General features: G+C 41.7%; 1 protein-coding gene and 1 long non-coding RNA gene across 2 annotated transcripts in view; one reads left to right on the top strand and one right to left on the bottom strand.

Moving 5' to 3' along the window:
• Positions 1–11843, top strand: part of TRABD2B (TraB domain containing 2B) — a 286541-nt gene extending 274698 nt beyond the window's left edge. Inside the window, exon 7 of the mRNA XM_083845611.1 lies at positions 6639–11843. Within this exon, the coding sequence (XP_083701737.1) occupies positions 6639–6861 (223 nt within the window). The 3' untranslated portion in view covers positions 6862–11843. The remainder of the gene's footprint in view (positions 1–6638) is intronic.
• On the bottom strand, positions 9766–16276 carry LOC310903060. The gene is made up of 2 exons (XR_014587250.1): positions 15637–16276; positions 9766–14100 (listed from the first exon to the last, which is right to left on the bottom strand). It is a non-coding gene; the product is annotated as an uncharacterized lncRNA (long non-coding RNA).
• Positions 16277–16283: the final 7 nt, after the last annotated feature.

Genomic DNA, 16283 nt, shown 5'->3' with positions numbered 1-16283 from the left:
GGTGTTCTGCAGGTGGCCTGGGCCACCCAGACCTGTAAATTGCAGCAAGAGCCTGCAAAACGCTCCACGATCGGTCCGTGCTGACACCTCACGCCTCGTCTCAGATCAGAGTCAGGGGAGGAATAGAAGTGAAGTGCTTTAACGAGGTCTTGACAGTTCATTGATGGGTGATGTGGGGATAAAAACAAAATCTCCCGTCTTCCAGCCCCTGGCCCATCCACAGAGGGGGCCAAAACTGCACCAGAGACATCAGAGACATCTTCTTTCTCATAGAGATATGCCGTGGTCCTAACAAAGAGTGGGGCTATCAGAAGATGCACTGCCCTTTGCCTCTTCACGGGGGTTGGAGGCTCCCAAGCACCCACTTTAAACAGGGGAAGAGCTGTCTGTCCATCTCCATCAGAGCCAGGGCCTTGAAATAAAGCTGGATCTGAGCTCCAAGTTGCTCTCAGGTGGGGATATGGTTCCCATTTGCATCTCATCGGAAGGGAGGCTCAGATGGAGAGCGGCAGGTTGTTGAAATGCCCCTGATGTTGTTGCTTGACCCCTTTATCGACAGCGTGGCTGCAGCTGCCTCTCGGTGACTCTCCGGCTGTGCTGCTCACAGGGAGGGTGGATTCTTGCTCTGTGGAAAACAACCAAAGAACTGGGCTCCCAATAACCCCAGGGTAAAGAGAAAATAATAAAGATAAGGCTCTTCCTTGGCTCATCCCGCGTTCTCTGTTGGCCACAAAGCAGTGTGTGAGATTGCTCGCTCAATGAGACATGCAAAGGCAGTTTACTACACTGCTGCGAACGAGTAGTGGCCTCCCCTGGACCAAAATCCAATTCTTTAATCTGATCCAGGTTGGATTTTTCTCTTTTTTTTTTTGGATGAACTGAACCTTGCCAAAGCATGAGCCTTTTGGCCTTGATCCCATAATGGGCTTTAGGACGTGCTGAGTTGTAGGTATGTGAAAACTAACTTTGCTGGGAGCACTCGTGCTTGCAGTGCTTAGCGTCCTGCTAGTCTGGGACCAGGAGACTCAGCATCTTGCAGGATTTATCCCTCAGGCTGCAAGAACAGTGTCCATGAGAAAGGCAGCGATTAAGAGAGATATAAAGGTTGGGAAACTGTAGCTTATGCTGATCTAAAGAGTCCCTTCCAGAAACACATTAAATCTTAATCTAAAAATATCAGGAGATGGAGACTTCGCATTCCCTTTGAGAGGTTACAGTAATGGTCTTCGCATTTAAAACCTTGTAACATTTCTAGTGTGATATTTTCCCCCCAGCTTACTCTTTTTTCCTTTTGGTTAAACACCTATGTTTTTGTTTTGTTTTGTTTTTCTTTTTTTGTTTTGTTTTTTAGAACGGTGGTCAGACTTTCTTCCAGGCAGCTTGTTTACATGCCACAACAGGTTGGTCACAATGCTTTAAGCAGATAGATTTTTCAAATCTTGATTAGTAAGTTTTGGTGACATAAACAAGTCTGGTTAGTTCCAAGAATAATTGTCTTCACTAGCAGGACATTATTTCTGATCAGCAGAAAAATTATGTGATCAACTCCTTTCACATCTATCTGTTCATTAAATGAAAAGGAAAAAAATAGGGCAAAATTGTTTGAAAAGAAACAGGAAGCATATGCTTAATATCACTTAAAAAAATCAGAAGGTTAACATCAAATCACAAATGCAAAACAGCCATTATTGTATTTACTCAAAAAATTTTCCTTCAGTTTACTAGCTCATTAGGTTTTCAGTTGAAAAATGCATGTTTTCAGGGTTCAATCTGTGATGGCACATCATCTTGATAAGCTTCTTTCATCAGATGTTGTATTGTAAGAAAGGCTGTCTGAGTCCACATTTGTTTACATTTATTAAAAATACTTGTCATGTGTTTATATAGCTCCTTTGATCCAGAAAAATCCCCAAATACTTTATAAGTTATGCTTAAAAAGGCCACTTCCTCCGCCCTGAACAGAAACCACGTTGGGACAGAAGGATGGCAGCAGATTAATTGTGCATAGAAATATCACTGTAATTGAGCCAGTGCTTGTTCCTTCAGTGCACCACCAGTTTTCCATCATCTTGAGAACAGTTACTGGGAGTATAAGAGTGGTTTGGGGGCAAAAAGCAGTCAAAAAAACATCTTCCTGGAGATTGCAGAGGGGCAGCAAGTGAAATAAGTGGCTCCTAATTGGGAGCCAGAGCTTCTCATGCACTTTCTTTTACTTTGCCAATAGAGAAGCAGCGGTGCCTACTGCACAAAGCACAGGGCTGGTAATACCTCAGAGAGGCCTACAGATCCCAGTTTGGGGCAGCTCACTTCAGAGAAGATGCAGATCAACCAGGCAGAGTCAGGGGAGAAGAGAAGAAAAGATGGAGGGAGAGCACGTGAGGACTTGCAGAAAAAGGCAGAGGGAATTTTTTGTTTGAATGAGAGAAGGCTGAGGTGAAACGTGGTTAAGTCTTCAAGATACGTGAAAGGCTGATGAGAATAGGAAAGGAATAAAGCTGCCTGTGGGGACAAGAGGAGTCACGAACTTGTGCTGTAGCATGGGATATTTGGTGAAACATTAGGCAGTAATTCTGCATGTCAAGTCTCTCTGCAGAGACTCTTGAATTGCAATCACTGTAGATTTTTTTTGAGACTGGATTAGACATACACGTCAGGAGGGGCTTAGATCCCGTTCCTGTCTTTGGGACAGATGTGCCAGAAAGTCCCTCTTGGCCCCATCTTCTGTGACCCTGATGCAGTGTCACTTGTGGTCAAATGGGCCCTGCTAATGTGAATAAACCAAGTCACACTAAAACTTTATTTGTGAGTTCCTTGCGAAGTCCTTGCAAACTAAACCAGAGCAGAAATTCCCACAAAGGGCTGTGTGTGTGTTTGTTTTATTTTTCAATTTTAAAATGCTCCCACATCATCAAGGTGCTTCAACATGCCCCCAGCGTAAAGGACTTGACTCATTTAATTGGATTCAGTAGGGTCTGTTCACAAAGCATGTGCCTGGGGCCCCATTTTTTGGGAAAGTTTTACACGTTCTAATGGTGGTAAGACAATGTATGACTAATGCACTGATTTGAAAAACTGCCCTATTATCTGATCAAAAGTACAAGCTCATGAATATGATACCCCAGGTCATTTGGCTAAACGGTACCTGGAGTCTTCCAAATTTTTAAAACAATCCCATACACAGAAGCAAAAAATAGGCATACGAACAGTGGAGCCAGTGGTTGCCTGTTCATCATAGCTCATGAGGAATGTTTTATTAAAGATGTTTTCATCAGACACAAAAACCTCAAACATGGAATATCCTGGGCTGGCAAGAGAAGGTGTGATAATAATTTAGATTATTATCCTCCAGATCCGTGATTCATTTATATTATTCTCTGAGTACATTTCAGGAATGATCAAAACCTCCCTGAGGACAGTGGAAAGTGTCCAGTTGAGTTCAGGGGACTCTGTTTTTGCTTTCGTCCGAGGGTCAGTGAGATCCTACGTACAGAGGCAAACGGGCTCAGAGGGAGTTTGGAGACGCCATCTCCTGTCACCCGAGCCACCACTAGGATTAGTTTGTAATCTCACGTGGCTCTCTAGACCTCCTCCATAGCCTGCAGGAAGAGAGAGACCCCCAGCCACACTACATACCCTTAGGGACCTACACTGGAATGAGGCAGACCACCTTCTGGAGAGGCTTCTCTCCACGTTTGCTATAGAAACAGCTGAGTTACAAGCTTGAACCAGAGGTTTTATGAGGAGTTTTGTAGCATTTGTTAAAAGGGTCATTCTCTCTAATTATCTCTAAACTACCTTGGTGGTAGGCTAGCGTGCTAAAAGTAGAGCTGCATTTAAGGAAATATATTATATGGCTAAACCAGGATTCCTTTGCTATTAGTATGCCTTGTACACAGGCATGGAAACTCACTGTTATTCCCTCTTAAATCACTTAAGGATTTTTTAGTAACAAATAACTCCACCTAACAATATTTGTCCTAACAAAGAAGCGTTTATAGAAATTTAATGTCTTGAAACCAATAAATGACCTCACTGACTGAGAAGAGGGGTCAAAAACTTCTCAGGTCTTTTGACAGGAAACCCTGGATTTTAAGTAAATTGTTTTCTTTTTCTCAAAAATACCTTCTTTTTTTTTTCAAGGGAGGAAAGAAAAAACAAAAACAACAAAAAATTTGACAAAATACTTCTGGCAGTTGACTAGAAGATGGAAGCACATCATACAGAAATGCAAACTGTTGATTTAAGGTTTCTTTAGGAATTCCTTAGAGGTAGTTGGCTGATGAATGGGCTCAGTTCCCTGGCCAGCCTGATCTCCTTCCCCAGACATCTCATACAGTACGTCCCCAAGATGCAGAAAGGCAGTTTGTGCAAGGGACATTTTAGTCTCACTGGCGGATGAAGCCATAGAATGAGTCAGGAGTAGGATATACCCAAAGTGTATGCAAGTCCCGTATGGCACTGTGGCAATAATTTTTAAATTGAAGTTGAAAACCAGACCCTTCCTGCAGTCTGAAATTTAATTTAGGGCTAAATTGCTTATTTCTGTAAGTGACAACCTAAAGAAGATTACAAGCACCTTACCCATACATACTAGGGAAAAGTGGTGCAGGGTAAAAACCCCAAAGCTGTGTACCCGCTATCATCGTTGCTAGATCTGTGCACCACAGTATCACTCAAAAGGATAAATGAGATCCGGATCAAAGGTTGGAGCATGACTGCATTTCTGTTGAAGTGCTCAACATGTGTAGTTTTGTCAGAAGTATGCTTTAATGATGCTTTATATTCGCAGTGGGTATGCCATTCATACTTGATGTTACATACGTTACAGGAGCTTGAATAGACAGTACCTAATCTGGCATCATTCTTGCCAGCACTAAATTAACTGCTCAAAAACACCAGACAAATCTGAAACAGCAGCATTAACTTATCCCAGATCTATTCTTTTTATTAAGTGGCTGCAGCAGTTTTGATGCAATAGCACAAGTTCTGAAGCTGTATGCCCTGTATCATCCATTAAAGATATAAACAAACCACTTATTATGGGAATTTAGTTAAGAGCTTTCTCCAGCATGGCTTGATTTCAAATTCTTTATTTGCAGCAGTTTGTACCTCTGGAACAAGTACCACTTCTCACTGTCAAGAAATAATGTTGTTTAGATGTATTATCTGCTCTCATTAAGCAATTCCCATGTCTTTAATTATAGACTGCCTTTTCTTTTTGCTCTAATTCATTACACATTAGTTAAGATCACTTCTAGCAACATAACAACTGTCCCACCCAGAAGATGTGGTGACAGTGTAAAGAATGAGGGAAGAACTGAAATGAATTATTCCAAAATCCGGGGTGAAGTGTGACACGCAGCGATTGTCTGTTGCGTTTGATGTTGACCTGCCTGTGCGTTTACCAGTGCCCTCTTCTGGGTGGACTCTGATCTTCTCACGGTTTATGATTGACTCCATGCTTCTGAGGCGTCCAAGCTAAAAGCTATGACTGATGGTGATGGCGATATGCCATCTTATTATTGCTCAGACAGAAAAAGACAAAAGCATTCACTGCTACTAAATTCTCTTTCTGCACATGAATCCGGAGCAAGGTATTGTTCCTTTTGTCTGATGTTAGGCAATACGCAGCCGTTTTTCCTCCAAGGTCAGGATCTCAGATACAGTAGCTAAATAGTTATAGGACTGCATAGCTTCTTACCCCATAACAAATTATGTGAGGGCCGTTTTAGTAACCCTGAATCCCCTCTATGGAAGATTTAAGAAGTAACGCAGAGAATCTGCAAGTATTAGTGTCACATCTTGTTTTCAGAGGAACTTGTCTTTTTTCTTCTTGCTCCACAGAGGTGCCTTAACTCCAAAATCCACTTTGCACAGTCTGCATGCAGTTATGCTGCTCCATGACAGCTGGTGGATTATGGATCATCTAATACTGGGTGCAAAGGAAGGATTTTATGAAATGGAGATTACAATTTAAAACTTCCTAATCAATTGCAAATGCATCTTTTTGACCTTCATTGTCATGGGAATTGTGATGAATTCCAACGTGCACATTCAAAGCAAAGTACTGACTCAAGCTACAATCAATAAGCAGTCGCACCGCTACTGAGGCAAAGCCACAGCCAGGGAAACTTCACATTGAGTCTGGTTTTGGCAATATGATAGGATCCAAAATGTCTTAAAGCCAAGAAAAGAAAAGAAGCTGCTTGGTCTCCTGTGCTCAAGGTTATCTGTTTTGTAAGGGGATCCCGGGAAATTCTTTATGGTTTTGAGACAGGGGAAGGAAATGTTTTCTGATCCTCCTGGACTTAGTATCCACTCCATGGTGGGTAAGGCATGGCTGTGACACATGCCAAATTTTGAGACCTTTGGTGGCAAGGAATATCTAAGAACATAAGAACTGGGTCATTCTGGTGGTTTCTACCAGCAGCCAGAAGCTGAGGGACATCCTGAATCAGATCTGTTTCCAGACCATCACAGTTAGTGTCCCCTGGGGATCTCCCTCCATGTCTAATACATGCAAATAATAATAATAATTGTGATTGTCATGGTTGTTGTTACTACATATAGAATGACAGATCACAGAGCAGAAATAAGGGCTCTCCTGTTTAATTTCCTTCTCTTTTGTTTTCTCGTAGCACCACCACGTTGCCTTCCTATATCAGGATAACCAACGGCTACATCACAGTCAAACCTCCCATTTGGATTTCGAACCGGCTGGATCAGAGAACACACTCAGACCGCCCATCCCAGCCTCAGCCAACGAGCTCAGCTTCAGCCACCATTTTATGGCCATCAATAACTTCTCCTCTCTACGTGGCCATAGCTTCATTTCTTCTGAATCTACTGCAGCCTTCCTGACCACATTAGTATTACGTGCAATCCCTTGGAATAGAGAAGAGAGATAATTTATGAATGAATTGGAGGTTATGACATTTGCAGACTGGACCTTCTCAGTGAATCAGTAGTGCCTTCTAGCTGATTTTGTCTCTTTGCCCAGATACGTTTTGAAACTCTAAAGCTTTATTGTAACACTGACTTACATCTTCTTTTTGTAGAAGGATCTTTATTTCCCATAGTGCTATGGGGTTTTGTAAAATATTCATGTTCATATAAAGAAAAAAAAAAAGAAAAAGAAAAAATGTATTTATTCGACTGGTAAACTTATTTTTTCTTGTTGTATATGTTAATAACATCCCTAGTAATCAGTAGTGATGGTGAAACAGATAAATTAATATTGCCTATATTTGTTTTCTAACTGACAATTCTGCAAATGCCTGAACTGACACCAGATGAATGGCTTGTTTCTTTAACCATTACTTTCTACAGCAACTATCCAATAAGTACATTTTGCTGCATTTCTGTATTTTGCTTTTTAAAAAAATTCTCATTAACATAACTTAAACCGAATAAAGCAGATCCTGCTCTCTGTGGCCTATGCCCATTAGAAAAATAGGTGTGCATTCTTAGCTCAAGTCAGCTGCTACAACCTAAAATTTCAGATATTTTTTATATGATTTAGTAAGTCATTAGTCAAAATAACCCTCTAAGATCCCCTGTTGTCTTTAACTCAACTATTTAACTTATGTGGAAATTATCAATTTCCGTCTTTGCCCTGGGCTTAATTCATTATCTAACTCAAGACATCTTTTTCTTAATAAAAGATTTCATTTTAAATCTGGAATTTTCCCACTGGAATTATTTTCTTCTCTCCCTCATCTTAAATAAATACAAGCCCACAACCTTTCCCAGCATAAATGAGACCAGAACTTGGTCTGTTTATAGAGTATAAAGATGCAGTTTCCTGCTAATCTATAGAACTGCTTTGCACCAGTTATTAATGCAAGTAAGCAACCTGCAGGCGGGGAAAAAATGTATAGAAATTCATCATCATCCTGCTAATGTGCTTAGAGATGGTATCTCCATGCTGAATTATGATTTGTCCAAAATTATTTCAAGGCCACAGGAACCAAGCCCCTGTGTCATGGAGATGTGCAAGAACTTTCCTGTTTGTAGACTATGGTGCTTCTGTTGACTATGATGGAAAAATTAAGACAATTTGAATGTAGTGAAAAATTTGCTCACTTTCCAAGCAGCTACTTTTCATTAATCAGATGAACAACATCTGTGGAAAAAAAACAAGTCCATCTTTAAAACTACCATGCTTAATAAGGCATGCTGATTTTTTCCCCAACAAAACAAGATGAAAAATCACTTTTGATACAGAAGTTTCAAACAGAAAATTAATTTTGCTTGAAATAGTCTTTTTTTTTCTTGAAGTCATCTACAAAACAAAAATATGAAATCTGTGATGAAAATATCTTAGTTAAAAAGAAAATTTAAAATTTAATTTTTTTTAACTGTGATGCAAACCTTTTTTTTAATGAAAAAGTAGTGCTTTTTCACCTTGAAAAAATAGCAGATAATGATGGCAATAACAATAATACTGGTAAAAATCCGACTGAAAACAGTCATGTCACTTTCCCAGCGGCCTTGCAGCGTGGTGTTCAGGACTGGAGACAATTCTATGTACTCTTCAAGTCTCCTCAGTGAGAGATGGTTTAGGATTCACGGTTGGTTTGTCATCATACCAGTTAATTCAAGAAAGGAGTTTAGGAAATTGTCAGACTGTAATATGCATATGGTTTTATTTGAAACCATGATAAATATTGAGCTTTTTCACCGTGCATCCCAACCCACTGCTTTGCAAAGGCAAGGGAGAACACAGATGGCTTTTTTGACCTACTGCGCACCATGACCTCCAGCTTTTTTTCTACTTTTGTCAGAAGGATGTGTAGATTTGTGGTCAATTTAAGTGGGTGCAGCAGCCAGTGCTGTAAGCTACCCCTATATTTTAAAGTACAGCGGTTGATAAGGCTGAATGGAAAACTTCGAGCTTTGCCACAAATGTGAGCTTCAAGCGCACCCTGTGCATATTTTTATATTGTGTATTTTGGCTAGCAGAAGATTAGAGATGTTAGTTTTGGAGAGAAGCCATTCACCTTGCATAATATTTATTGCACTGGGCTGGATATTGGAAACATATTTTGAGAACTTTCATTTCAGTTTTATTTGCGCTATTACTCTAGAAATGCCTTCATTTGAATATAATAGCTTAACAGACCTTCAAATTCAACCTTAATGCGCTTAAAAAGATTGGTTCTCCTGCTGTATTCAAGACAGAGCTCAGACCTGAATAGTAATGTATTATTCATAAAAAGGGAGCTGAAAATAACATACATAGGCAAATCTTAAGGGTGATGATAAGTTACATAGTAAAAGCAAATAGCCAATGAACCAAAACCCATTGAATTTTATTTGTTATAATCTGATCAAATCCAGAAATGATTCTATGGTACCATCCCAGAAATAATTCCAGGTGTTGGAAAACTTACAGAATAAATAGGCTAGACCATATAAAGATAAGAGAGACAGAAAAGAGCAAAAACAGAAACAGCTTGTCCAGGACCATAAGGAAAACCACCAACAGGACCAAGACTGGGACTTACAGTTTTGTTCCTAACCTGTGGCTTTCTCCAGAGGCCTGTGAGGCTTTTAGGAATATAATGAGCACAGATGTCACCGCACTCACAGCTGTCACCATACCACACAGAACAGTCACTCGGTTTGTCACTAATGAGTTTTTTGTGAATCACTTCTCCATTGGACAGTAATGCTAAATACTTACTAGCTCAGATATCACGCTATGTTTGGATATCACAGTATGTAAATAGCTTGGATATCAACGTATGTTCTGACATATTTGCATTTCTTGGCATTTTGTCTGTAATTCCTGTGAAATGAATGAAGGTTGCTGGAGGTCACCGAATTTCAATTGTGCTCCTGCCCAGTGTTTGTCATTCTGCAGTACAGGTTTCAAAGCAAGGTGCCTTCTGGGTTTGGAGTCAACACATTTGATTTCTGCCAGCTAAAAGTGTCTAGCGCACCCAGTCATCTGAGCTTCCTCTGATTAGGGGAGAAGAAACCACTCGTGATAAATTTAAGATTAAATAGCTTCCCGTAGATCCTAGCTCAGGAACCCCATGTGAACAGCTATAGCGCAGTTCACTGACCAAGCATTTCTTTTATTGTTGTCTTTCCTAAGGTGTGACTTAGGGTAACTTTTTTTAATCCTTGGCATGTAAGCATAGCAATAGTAGAAAATGAGACCCTCACTGTGATTGATAGATTATTTATTCATCAGCAATAGCAGCTCAGTATTAATTAATATACACCAGTACTGGTGTGTTTAGCACAGATCTATGCACATCCATTGCAACGGATCATGACTATATTCCACGTGAGTTTAGAGTGTGTATCAGATTTGATGCAAGCTCTTGAAGTAACACTGACTACCGGCTTCATGGGACTTCAGTTTTATTCTGTGGGTTTCTCAGAAAATGGGGAGCCAACTGTTTTGTCTTTCCTAAGGGAAGCTCAGATTCCCATGAAATTGATTCCAGGAGCAGGGGATTTAAAAATAAATGAATAAATTCATGCCCACTATGTAAAATAGCAAACTTGGATGGTACTATTTACCCGTGAGAAACACAATCAAGAGAGTCATGCAATGTGTAGCAATCAAGGACATTTTGTTGTGGTTGAGTCCAAAGCTGAATGAATGCATGATTCATCCTTTCAACTCAGCTACAGTTGACACTGCTGCAGCTCACAGTACCTGTAATGGTAACATTATAAAGGAATGCTAATTATCTGTCAAGCTATTGCCCCAGTAGAATAAAATATCCCATACCACCAGCAATAGAACTAACTTGTGCTGTTTCATTGTTTTAATGCTTTTCTTGCCAGTGTTTAAGTATAGATGCTGTATTAACATGCATTGCCACTTGAAGAACCAGCTAGTAAGTTGGGACAGAAGGTATATTATATTTTATGACTGATGTAGTTCTCTGCAATCCCTCGGGCTATTGAATAATGCAATACCTCTTCTGGAAATAAATGATGAGTGTGATTTATAAATATGCTTTATACAGGTGTCAAAAATCTGCTTTGTTGAACTTCCCTTCCCATTCCTCCAAGCTCCGCTGTGATTTAGGAACACCCAAGGTACAGAGCTGTGTATTTATCTAAGTTCTTCAGTATACAATTGTGGAGAGAGACGGAGGGGCAGGCGGCGGGGAAACGAGAATTTAACCTATGTTTAGTGCATTGATTAGTCAAATGATATGGCCCAATCAGTCATTACCATGTACCACTGTTAGGGAGGAATTTCCTATCATATATTTACATTAGAGAAACCAAAGTGCCAAAGTCATTATCTCAGCATAAATGTTATCATTCCTAACTTTGCTTAGTACCATATTTCTATATTGTATCCAAAAAGCATATGAGCTTGTCATATCTCTGAAGTGATCAATGTTCCATGGAGTGTGTTAGATTTCAGCTTCAATTTAGGCTTTTTTCAGCTTAACTGGAGCAGAAAGCCAATTTCCTAATTTTGAGCATATGGGTATGTGGGTATGTATGTGTGCGCGCGTGAGTGTGTTTTGTCCCAACCCAAATGCAAATTTTCCTGTGACTAACTTTTCAGGAGGTACCTTAATTTAACTAAAACCAGTGAGATCTTTCCAATTAGCAGTCGATACTTTTCTGCCACAGGAATGATCAGCCGCCCTGCAGGCCCATGCTCTCACTGAATTTTAAATTGCATGTTTGTCAGTTTTCAATTCAAATGTATTTCAAATATTTTTTCCTGTTCCGCCTCCTGCTTTTGTGAACTGTTTTGAAGAGTGTAATAAAAAGATGCTTTCTAATATTATTTTGTCAAAATATTTTTGTAGCATAATATATTAATAAAATGTTATTATAAATCCATAGCACAAGAATCTTGTATGTCTGAGTTCTTTCTTTTGCACCACAATCTAGGGAATCTCTGAAAAGGGGAATATTCAGTTTGCAGCATTTCCTTTTCCTCAAGACCAACATCTGATGAGGAATTAGTTCTCTGGGAAGGTTTTCTTGTAAAATAATTCAAATAAAAAATAAAATAAAAATTAAAATGGAGCAGTGTCTCCCTTGGGGATGGACCAGAAGCTACCTCTCCACACCAAAGTGCAGAGACACAGAAAGCTGCTCATTTTTCTTGGCATATTCCTTTCTGTTCTTGCATCCAAATCCTGCCTCGCAGCTGACATTGCAGACTTCTTCCTGGTCACAGGATTGTTGCTTGCTTATTAATTAGGTGCTAAATCATTTGCTCTTTAACACACTATTTTGGAGAGGGCTCCACCAGCAAAGCTGGTTTAGAAATATCCACCACAGGAAACACAGTGCAAGTACTTGAGCTACTTTGAACTGAGCTAACTAAGGCACAGGAAGGGATCGCCACTGAAACACCGCGGGGAAGCTCTCTAAAAACATGGTAAAAAAAGATCCCATTGCCCAAAATACACACCACAATCTCCACCCTGGGTGTCTGAGATGGTCCAGAGAGTCCACATGGTCCAGCCCTGGCCCTAACCGTCCCTGCCCCTGGCCAGCCTCGCACTGCCAGCTATTGCTGGCCCTGACCAGCCCCAGTCTGCCAAATCCTTTTGCTGTTAAGTGTTCTGCTCAGCCACAGGTCTGAAAAGCTGAAAAACCTTCCGTCAGCACAGCCAGATATTGGCTCAGTGGTGCCGTTTGCTTAAGCTTCTCCTTCCCTTGACCCGTCTCTGTACTCTTAGACTGTAATTGCAGCTTTTTACTCTAACGTGAGATTTTCTTGTTTATAGATTTGCACTGGGAAGAGGGGAAGCTGTGATGAGAAAAGTTCAGGGCAGACAGTTTGGGTTTCTTGTGGAATAGCTCGGGATCTGCGCTGCTGTCCAGCAGCCCGTCTCCTTTTTAGATCAGCGCTTTCTGGGACGCTCCAGTTCCCAAATCGCCCGAGTACCAGCCACGAGAGCTCCCCTCGCTGAAGGAGCTGGGTGTTAAGTTAAATGAAGCCTCAGTGTGACTCCATCTTTCGTTTTGCTCAGCAGTTTCCAGTATTTTTGGCTTGTGAACTCCCAGAAATTTTCCAGAGTGCAGACCACCCCCTGCCCCAACTGGTAATGTACCGAAGTGCCGTCTCTGAGCCGTCTGTTGCAAACGCCGCAGAATTGGGCCAGAGATCCCCAGGGGCCTGGGGACCACAGGCAGGTGTCCCTGAGCCAGCGTCCTGCACCCTTCTCTTGACCAGGCTGAGGATGGTCATGGAGAGCTGCACGGTGCAGAAATATCCAAATGCAGTCTGCTGTGATATATATCTCTTGATATGTTTTTTTCCTTTTGATCACTTGGGCTTTAATTAAAAAGCAGAATATTCTTGGTTCTCTCTCTCTGAAAAGCATTTAAGTGGGTGAAAAAGATTCCCAGGAGAGCTTTTGCTTTTGAAGGGGTGGGGAGTCATTTTCTAGCAGAAAACTCAAGCGTAACTTGTGTGTGTGTCTTCTTTTGGTACGCCTTTTTTTTTGTTTTGGTTTGATCTGCTTTGCTTTTTTTTTTTTTTGGCTTTCCCTTCTACTCCCAGTATTTATTGACAATTGATCTTATTAACTTACCCTATACTATTAGAGCTTCCCTGCTGCCTATTGCCTGCTGCCTGTTCTTACGAAACTCCTAGAAATTATTATGCTTGAGACCTCCAACCCCATGTAAGCAGTTTTAAGAATTGCTGGCCAAGGTGCAGTTCCAGTAGACAGCGATCACATAACTATCGTCATTCTAGAAACGAGTCTACAATGTGGCTTAAAAGAAAAGGTATTGAGGCAACGCATCTGAAGGAAAACACATCATTGCCTGTGCATTTAACCACTACTGAATCAAGGCAGAGATGTTTTTATTGCAACTGATTTGTGGAGGGGCTAAACATACTTTACCAGGCAGGGGGAAAGCTGGCGTTTAGCTTAAAGTTATGGTGGTCTGTGCCTCTAGCTGCAGACTCCAACGAGGACTTTCCCAAAGACGTGCCCACCTATTGCAGCCATGGAAAGGAGCTGTGCAGCATCTCCAGGGGCTTGACTGGAGCAGAGGGGACTGCTTAGAAATATATGTAATGGTGAGAGCCCAGTTGGATGTACAGATGGAGCCAGAAGAACAGCAAAAATCACAGAGGATCTTCAAAGACAAAAATAACCAGACACCCATAAGTCTGCTGCCAGTAATTGAAACAATAGTAATGGAAAAAATAGCATGTGTATAGGTTGCTAAAGAGCTGGATGGTGGGAATATGATTACTTAATTTCACTGGGGTCTTAAACTGTAAAACACTGAAAGTTTTTATTGAGCATTACAAATTCTGTATTAGCTTTTTTAACAGACTCTTTCTCTCACTTTAAATAGGAGCCCTGTGATATCTCCCAATGCGTTCAGTGAGTTTCAGGCGCTGGGTTTTGGAAGGTCAGACGGCAACAGCAGTGCAAACGCACACGGGGCCTGTCCCACCTGCCCTGGGCTGAAGGTGCCTGGCTGCCAGGTGTGCTCCCCCTGCACCAGCCCATGCCCAAGGATGTGCTTAGTGCCAGTGCAGGAACATCTGGAGAGCTCTGTGGGGCTCAAGCACCAGGACTTGAGGACAATGGGTCAGAGCTCCACGCCTGAGTCCTGGCACTACCACCATATTTTGTGGCTGTAGAAAAAGGAGTAAGGACTCTAAACCCCAACAGGTACAACATCTTTAAGTTAACCTGTGCCTCTGTAACAGCCCATAAACCTAACAAACCACTCTGCCCTTTCTCCGGGTTTAACTCCTGGCAAACTGCATCATGTGTGCAGTGAGAGCCAACGTGCAGGCAGAGGCCTTCCCCTGACTGCAGTGGGCTTTGTGTCAGCTCCTGAACACCTAAGGCATTTAAGCAGCGTGTCCTGCAAGTATAAACACCTTGCTCTAAAGCATGCCAGCACTTTGTTAGGTTAGTCGCCTCTTTTAGGTGAAAACCACCACCCGAAGTACTTCAGTGTATTCCACTTTCACATTTAACATGGATCAGGTTAAACTGGCAGAACAAATTACACAGAGCCAAACCTCCATCGAGCTGATTTTCAGAGGAATGATAACAATAATAACAGCGACAGTGAGTTCATGCTAACAGCCCTCATTCACACCTGGAGCTCCCTGCCTTCCTGGAATGAGAAGCAGTTTGAACAAAGGGACCAAGATAATGTGAGAAAACATCAACAACAGGCCGATAGAGGCAAAGTAAATGAAAGACAGATGTAGAAGGGAAAGTGGGAGCTTTCTGCTTTGATTTGCACAGACCCCATATCTTTATTGTCCTAAGGAATATCAGTTTGTTGTCCTAACGCTATCAGTTCTCCAGTCCTCTTGCATGACTTACGATGCACCTTTTCCTTCTTCATATGAAACCCATTGGTTTTAATTATAATGTGATGGATGCACAGCCCAAGACAGTGCTACGTGGGTGAATTGTTTGAACAGCAGTGCAGTGGGCCCTTTTGCTTTTCAGAGATTTCTGCAGCTGTTTATCTTGGCAAGGGTAGGTTTGTCCCCAGCTTCATCCTGTGTGAAGTCCTTTCCACCCACTCAAGTTAGCCTGTGCATTCACCTCATTTTTAATGGGAGCATTATTATCTTCTACTATGCACTGGCAAAAGCATCTCTCAAAAGGGGAAAAGACAGAAACACACACCTACCCGTCCTTCTTGAACAACTGTCTTCGTTCCCATTGTAGGAAGCGAGCACTTGGAGGAATCTGCCAGGAATTGTTTTTCTCTTAGCAGCAATCCAGACCAGAAGTGGACACAGAGGCTGTGATACCATCGCTCAGACAGAAGGCTCCTCTTGAAGATGCATTAGTTCAGATAATGTGCGCACTGCAAGCACAATAGCTGTGGTTGTGTGGTTGTATGACGGACAAAGCTAGTTGTGTTTCCTGGCTGTGCACTGGCCTAGCATGGCCCTGAGAGCAGGATCCAGCCCACACAATGACCCCATCCTGCTGCTGCATTTTCCTCCAAGGGAAATGCAAATAGTTCGTGAAGATCCAAACTTTTTTTTTCTTGGCCCTGCATGTGGCCATGTGTGTTGAGTTGATGAGAGGAAAGAGGGTTGGGTTGGAGACCTCTCTCTCCTGATGTTATGCAGAGCCTGGGGCTAGAGATGGGGCTTGGTTGCCCACCACTGGGGGCTGATGAAGACACACCATCGCCTGTGCCCTTCCATGTGGCCAAGCGGGCTGCTAGAAAGACATGCAAAGTGAGATCATGATGCACGTGGAGCTGGATGGATGGTGTTTCTTCACAACACTTACCTTCACTTTCCTTGAAACCACAGCCTTCCT

The sequence above is a fragment of the Anser anser genome (assembly GCF_964211835.1).
Source record: "Anser anser genome assembly, chromosome: 8".
NCBI lineage: Eukaryota > Metazoa > Chordata > Aves > Anseriformes > Anatidae > Anser > Anser anser.
This window is presented reverse-complemented; position numbering and strand designations above follow the sequence as displayed.